General features: G+C 38.1%; 1 protein-coding gene across 1 annotated transcript; it reads left to right on the top strand.

The window, feature by feature from the left end:
- The first annotated feature begins 1,107 nt into the window (after positions 1–1,107).
- Positions 1,108–2,046, top strand: LOC114687723 (olfactory receptor 14C36-like). Its single transcript, XM_028862357.1, has one exon. The coding sequence runs from the start codon at positions 1,108–1,110 to the stop codon at positions 2,044–2,046; it is 939 nt and encodes a 312-aa protein (XP_028718190.1).
- The last annotated feature ends 6,199 nt before the right edge of the window (positions 2,047–8,245 follow it).

The following is an 8,245-nucleotide window of genomic DNA, read 5'->3' as shown; positions in this document are numbered from 1 at the left end:
CTTTAATTTCATGAGCTTTGACCTCTATACTCCTGAACTTGATTATAAATTTAGAAATTCCTTTTTTGCATTATGCATTAATCAGGGCTGTAAGAATATGACAGTCACTACTGGGAGAACATGGTGTGACATTCTATATCATATATTAGAGTCAATCAAACTTGGAGTACAACTCACAAGAACATAAAAGGTGTCATGTAGAGCATCATGTTTAGTTTTATGAATAAAGTTGCCTTTATGCCACCTAGTTAGCCAAACAATATTCCTAGTGTTTGCTGTAATATGTATATTGCTACTGTTCACATATAAAAACACTTGATTTTAAGAAATGGAAATTATCATCTATATAATATGATTGATTTTCAAGAAAACCTGAAGTTTCTCCAAGAAGAGAAATTTCTGCCAAAAGCAGACAAGTTTAACTGTGTTTGGGTTTTCAGGTAAATGGCTTATTCTGTAGGTCCAAGATGTTCCAAAATCTGAGACAGTTGCTTAAATTCCCACTTTTTCAATGCTCATCTTGCTTCATCTTTCTCAACATGTCCTGTTATGTTCATGTCTCTGAAATTCACTCTCATTTTCCCCATCCCTCCTCATATACATACACATTTGTGTTTATTTATGAAAATAATCATAGAGCACAGAGGCATTCCAAATGTAAATACATATATCATAATAAATATACAAACATGGTTTTAAATAGATCTCTCACATGTTAAAATTCACTGGGTATTTCTAATTCTTCCAGGTAGTTTATCTGGAAGAGGGACTTGCCATATATTACTCAACTTAATATTTGTTAAAAAAATAACTTAATATTTGTTAAAACAGTTAAAAACTGCTAATGAGACAGTTATTATTATGAAAATTATCATTAAGTGTTTATCATCATACCATACAATCAGAAAGACTGACACACATCTGTGTATTAACAACTTAGCATGATGAGAAAAAATATGTACATAAGCCAAAGAAACATATATTTGATTTTTCACACAAAATGGCCAGTTTTAGAAAACTGAAATAAATAAGAAAAATGTTAATAATTATTTTAGGTTATTCTCTGTCTCTGCTTTTCTTTTTCAGATAAACTTGTACTTTGAGACAATGTCCAATTCTACACTGGTGACGGAGTTCCTCCTAGAGATCTTTGCGGAGAGTTGGGGGCTCAGGGTCCTACTCAGTGTGCTGTTCCTGCTGTTGTACCTGGGCAGCCTATTAGGAAACATGACCATCGTCATTGCTACCACAGTTGACCAGACCCTGAACACTCCCATGTACTTCTTCCTCAGGAATTTGTCCATCTTAGACATGTGCTATGTTTCTGTCACGGTCCCCAATGCCTGTGTCAACTCTCTCACTAACCACAGGAGTATTTCTGTGGCTGGGTGTGCAGTACAGGTCTTTTTGGTCTTCTTCTGTGCATGTGTAGAGATTCTGTTTCTTACTGTCATGGCTCAGGACCGCTATGTGGCCATCTGTAAACCTCTCCTTTATCCTGTGATCATGAACCACCAATTCTGTGTTCAGATGACACTGGCTTCCCTACTTACCTCTCTTATTTTTGCGGGTGTGAACACTATCAAAACCTTCCAGTTATCTTTTTGTCGCTCCAACCTGGTCCCTCAGATCTTCTGTGATATCCCCCCTTTGCTGAGGCTTTCTTGCTCAGATACCTTTAACAACAAACTCTTAATTCTCCTGACAGCAATTGGGGTCAGTGGTAGCTGCTTTACCTTCATCTCCATATCATATGTTCACATATTATCCACTGTGTTGAGGGTTCCTGTCAAAGGGGAGCGAGGGAAGGCATTTTCCACCTGTGTCCCTCACATTATTGTAGTGTCTGTGTTTTTTACTTCAGGTGCCTATGTGTACCTAAGAATTCCAGTAACTTCAGAGTTAGTGCAGCAGATTACTCTTTCTGTATTTTATACTGTTTTCCCACCATTCTTGAATCCTATCATCTATAGTCTTAGAAACAAACAGATAAAGGAGGCAGTGAGGAAGGTAACATTAGGATTTTTTTTCCAGGGTAGAATATAAAAAGAAATTGTATTGGTCAGGGGTTTCTAGAGGAAAACACACAAGCACACACACTCCTCAAAGAGGTTTGTTTTTGACATTTTTTTGAAGAGATTTTTTTTTTTACATAATTCATTCTGATTATAGTTACCCCTCCCTCTGCTTTTCCTAGTTTCTCCTCATCTGTCCTCCCATCTGGAACTGCTACGCCCACAGCTGTGACACCTGTGTAGCTGTAGCAAAGCATGCCGCTGCGCTGGAGTCCGGCAGCTGAAGGGCTGAGGTTGAAGCTTCCTGGAGCGGGGCCTCAGGCAGTTCCCCCGCAATCAGCAGTTGCCATGCAGCCTGAGGATTCCAGGAGGCCCTGGAGGACAAGATGGCCTTGGCGACAGTCCTTGTTGGCACTAATCATGCTTTTTCTCTGTATGTCTTTTCTGTGTCGGGGGGGCGTTGGTGGACAGCCCCTAGGTGGACCCCTGAGAGTGGAAATTACCTAGAGCTGCTCCCATATACGGGAGGCTATGATGAAGTTGGGAATAGATGAGTGAATCATGAAGGAAAGAAACAACTTTGGAGTGATTTGCCTTTTATGGAAAGGCTAGCCAGGACTAGAAAGCCTTGGTGCCTTTATAGTAAAGAAGAAAGACAGCAGATCATAGAAAATATGAAGCCAGCCCCAAGGTATTGGTATAGAAGGGTACATGACAACTGGAAGGATAAGTGGATATATAGGAGTGAGGAAGAAATAAATGAAATTATACAAAAAGTATATAGAGGGTGAGTTAAACCTTGACTGGTAAAAATCTGGTTCCCACAGATGTTTGGCGCGAGACAGATTTCACAAAATTCTGAGATCATGCCCTTAAGCAACAACCGCAATGAACTCCAAGCTGCGGAAGTGATACACAGAAATAGATACTGATGTACTTTGTTATTGTCTCTTGCACTACACAGAAAAAGATACTGATGTACTTTGTTATTGTTTTTTGCTGATTCTTAGTAATTGTAAAAGTTAACAGTCTGATGTAACCCCCTGCCAAGTTCCTTGATTGTAAAAGAATATAAGCACTGATTTTGCAGAAGTAAATCTGCAGCAGCACATCAACACATTGTGTGTCTGTCTGTCATTTCCTCGCCGATTCCTGACTTCTCCTTGAGCCTTCTCCCTGGTTCTTCCGCAGTGGTGGTCTCCCTCTGGGTGGTCTGCGGCATGGAACCATCACCTTTCTATATCTCATTAGAAAGAAAACAGCCTTCAGAGCGTTATTAACAAAATAAAGTAAAACAAGATAAGACAAAAACTAGTGCATTACAATAACACAAAATAAACAGATGGGAAAGAAGCACAGGTAAAGGCACATAAAACATGTAGATGGAGAGTCCCAATCTTTCAAACACTGAAGAAGCCCATTAAAACACCAGGTTGTAGGGCAAAACAGAGAAATCAGAGAAATACATACATACATACACACACACACACACACACACACACACACACACACACACACACACATATATATATATATAATGAAAATTAAAAACAACATGATTATAAAAATAAAGTAAACAAACAAACAAAATGTCCTGAAAAGAAATTATGGGTCAAGAAACCTCAAATGTTGCCCTTGATTTTATTTTCTGTTAGCCATCTAATGCTTGGCGTGTAGCCTACCCTTAAGTTTAGTTTGATTATCCAGTGAAACTCTCTTAGAAGAAACTAAATTTTTCCTTGAAAGCATTTACCAATTAGAGATTGTTCCTGGGTTAGGTGTCAGGGTATGTCTCAATTCTCATTTCAGCTCTAGGACCCCATCTGGTGAGACCCATGTAGGCCCTGTGCATACTTCCTCAGTTTCTATGAAAGCACACGTGCATAAATCATGTTGAATTGGAGGATCTTGTTTACTTTGTGACTTCCATCAACTCTGGCTCTTATACTGTTTCTGCTTTCTCTAGCACAGGGCTTCCTGAGCCTAGAGGGGAAGCATTTGATGGAGACATACCATTAAGGCTTACTGATCTAATGTCTCACATTCTCTGCACAAATTTTGGCTGTGGGCCTCTGTACTTGTTCCCATCTGCTGCAGGAGGAAGCTTCTCTGATGATGGCTGAGCAAGATACTAATCTATGAGTAATGGGCATTGTCATTAGGCATCGTTTTATTGCTAAGTTTTTCTAAATTTAATTTCTTTTTTTAGAACAGTAGTATTTTATTTTATCTTAGACCTTGGGGCTATCTAGTTTCAGGTTCTTGATCATCCAGTCGGTGGTGGGTATGAATTTCATCTTGCAGCATGGAGCTTGAATCATATCAGACCTTGTTTGGTTACTCCCATAAAATATTCATGACCATTGCACTAGCATGCAGGGAGGATACCATTGTAGATCATAATTTTTATGAAGGGATTGGTGTTTACATTTTGCTTTGGTAGCATGGAAAGTTCCTCCTTGTAACAAATAAACTAGAATATAAGAGTTAAGACACTCAAGGGAATATGATTCAACTCTTCATGTTCAGTGAAAATGTACACGTTTGTCTTAAGCAATGATGTCTCCTGTCAGTTTTTGCAATTCAAAGACTTGGCAATGGCCTGAGTTGTGTTGGGTGTTCCAATGGGACCCCTGTGGGGAAAAATTCAGTGTCACATAACCCAACACAGATACTGGGAGCTTCATTTAATGAAAATATATGGCCAATTCAGACTCTATTTCTTCATTATTTGATGACTTCCTGTAGATTACCTTCATGTGTGTATTTATTTTGAGACGCTTCTACTGTATGAAGTTTCTGTAATATTGTTCCAAAGACTGTTATTTTTAGTTGTGTTTCCCCATAATTCTCCATCATCCCCCTTTTCTCTCCCCCACCACATTTAATTCCCTTTTTCCATTGACCCTTTCTTCCATAACTATTCTATTTCACTATTCAAATGAGATCTCTCCCCACCTACTCCCTTACTCTATACTTCTTTGGTTCTTTGAATTGTAGCTTGGTCATCATTAACATAAAGGCTATATTCACATATAAGTGAATACATACCCTATAAGTATTTCTGGGTCATGGTTACCTCACTCAGGATAATTTTTTAATCACATTTATTTACCTATGGTGTTTCATATTTCACTTTATTTTATTTACTTATTATTTTTTCATACAATACTTCTCAACCATAGCCTCTTTTCCCTCCCTCCTCCACTTCTCTTCTCCCCAAGATTAACTGTTCCTGCAATTCCATTTAGAAAATAGCAGGTTTAGCAGTAAAATCAACCAGAGTAGGCATAACAAGATGCAAGAAGGCTAGGCATATACCGTCATATCATAACTGGATAAATTAACCAAGTAGGAAGCAAAATGTACTATGGGATGGTAAAAGAGTTAGAAATACCCCTACTACCATTGTTTGAAGACATTTTTAATGGCTGACTAATATCCTATTGTATAAGTGTACCACATTTTCTTTATCCATTCTTGAATTAAGGCATATCTAGTTTGTATCAAATTTCTGACTATTATGAATAAAGCAGCAATGAGTATGTTTGACCAAGTGTCTCTATGGTAGGATGGAGCAACATTTCAGTGTACGTCCAAGAATCGTATAGGTGGACCTTGAGGTGGATTTATTTTCATCTTCCTGAAAACTGCCGCACTGATTTTCAGAGTGTCTGTACATCTTCATTCACAACAGCAATAGATTTGAATTGTGTTTCCCTGATGACTAAGTATGTTGGACATGTCTCAAAATGTTTCTCAGCCATTTAAGTTTCCTCCTTTGAGCGTTCTCTGTTTGGAAATATACCTCACCTTTTACCTGAGTTATTTGTTTTCTTGATCATTGAGTTCTTTATATATTTTGAATATTAGCCTTCTATTGTATGTGGAGTTGTTAAAAAATCTTTTCCCATTCTGTAGACTGCAAATAAGACCTCCACAATGCAGAAGTTTTTCAGTTTCTTTAGGTCATGATTATTAATTGTTGACCTTAGATTCTGTGATAATTGTGTTCTGTAAAGAAAGGCTTTTCTCATGTCAATGAGTTCAAGATTATTATCCACTTTCTTTTTTTATCAGGATCAGTTTATGCAAATTTATTTTGATGTCTTTGATCAATTTGGAGTTGATTTTTGTTCATTGAGATAAGGATCTATTTTGATCATCAAGCTATTGGATTAGCTCCATTATTCAAAGATGCTGTCATTTTTCCAGAGTTTATTTCTGCCTTCTTAATCAAAACCAGATGTCAATAGATGTGTGGATTTTTTCCTGGATTTTCTATTTGATTTCATTGATCAATGTGTCTGTTTTATGCTGATACTTTTATTTTTTCACCGTACCTCTGTAGTACACTTTGAGTTCTTCAATGGTGATACCTCTTTCAGTTCTTTTACTATTCATGGTTAATTTTAGCTATCCTGCTATTGTTGTTTTGGTTTGGTTTGGTTTGGTTTGGTTTGGTTTGGTTTGGTTTGGTTGTGTGTGTGTGTGTGTTCCCATATTAAGCTGTAAATTGTTCTTTCAAGATTTATGAAAAATTCTGTTGGACTTTTGATGGGAATTGCATTGAATATATATATATATATATATATATATATATATATATATATATATATATGTGTGTGTGTGTGTGTGTGTGTGTGTGTGTGTGTGTGTGTACACGTATATACAGATATTAGAAATAATCAAAAAATCTCAAACATTTATTTTTCTATGCCAATCGTCCCAATAATATCCCTACTCACAATGGATTCCCTGAAGTACCCTTAGGCTACTTCTCTCAAAGTCTCTGCTGCAGCTTGCACTGTGAAGGCTGTCAAAGATATTTGTGACAATACCACTGTCACATCCATCAATAGAATTACCCCTCCTAGAATGACTTTCATCCCTATAAAAATATCTCTACAACTGCAGTCACTAGCCTTACCGAAATGTCTATGTAACATTATATCTGTTCTTCTATTATAAATAGCAAAGGTGTAAACTCAGTTTATAGATATGGATTTTCTGCTCTTTATTGTACAATAAATACTTCTGCCTCTATGAAAGCCAACAATTATAGTTGTCCTATGACAAAAATGGAAAAATGCCTTTGAATACCCAATGTGCTAAATAAAGTGGGATGTGGGACAGGGAAAATTAGAATGAAAGCAAACTTCAGTGAGGTAATCCAGAGTCAGAAACTAAACTTATAAGTGGCTATGAGATGTAAAGTAAAGGATAACCATGTTACATCCACAGCCCCAGAGAGGATAGGTAACAAGGGGAGCCCAAGTGGGCATGTATGGACCACCTTGGGAAGGAGAAAATGAAGAGATCTCCTGTATAAACTGGGAGAGTTTATGAATGGGAACAAGAGGAATTTTTTTCAGGGATGGAGAGGGAGGGTACTGAAAGAGATGACTAGAATGTATGGGGGGGTATTCGGGGCTCAGGTAAGAGTTTGTGGTAGGAAAACTCCCAGTATTCTACAAGGATGAACCAATGGAAGACTTCTAGCAAAAGTTAATACCTAGTCTGAACTGGGATCACATTTGACTAGGCAAGACTTCCAGTAAAGGGATTGGGACACCAGCCCAGCCCCCAAACTTTTGACACACATTGCATCCTGTCTGTGGGTTGTGCCTGGGGTAAGTGAGGCATGGAGATTGTGGTAATGGGCAACCAATGTCTTGTCCAGCCTGATACCCATACCACAAGGGTGAGCTCACTCCTGACACTTCCCAGAGCACCTGGAACTAAAGGCAGGATGGCCAAATGATAAAAGATAGAGCAACAGAAAACATTTCAATATAGTGATACCTGAAATTATTCTGCTATATACACATAGATTGGTGGGTACCCCAATTGTCATCAGAGAGGCTTCATCCAGTTACTATGGGAAGAGATGAAGAGACCCACAACAAAACACTAGGCAGAACTCAGGGAATCCTGCTGAAGGAAGGAAGGAATGAATATATGAGCCACAGGGGTCAAAGAAACCACAAGAAAATCCACAGAAACAACTAATGTGGGTTCATAGGAGCTCACAGAATGTAAACTGACAAACAGGTAGCCAGTCAAGGACTGACATAGACCTTCTACATATATATGGAACAGTTGAGTAATTTGGTCTATCTGTGGGACTCCTAACAATAGATTTAGTGGCTGTCCCTAGCATTATGTCTGGCTCTTGGAAACCTATTCCTTCTACTGGGTTGACTTACCCAGGCTTAATATAAGGGGTT

Source organism: Peromyscus leucopus, chromosome 1 (genome assembly GCF_004664715.2).
Source record: "Peromyscus leucopus breed LL Stock chromosome 1, UCI_PerLeu_2.1, whole genome shotgun sequence".
Classification (NCBI taxonomy): Eukaryota; Metazoa; Chordata; class Mammalia; order Rodentia; family Cricetidae; genus Peromyscus; species Peromyscus leucopus.
Note: the sequence above shows the minus strand (reverse complement) of the source record. Positions and strands in the feature narration are given on the sequence as shown.

Bases quoted from the DNA above. Each gene is read 5' to 3' on its own strand.
- LOC114687723 (XM_028862357.1), top strand. From the start codon at position 1,108: ATGTCCAATTCTACACTGGTGACGGAGTTCCTCCTAGAGATCTTTGCG.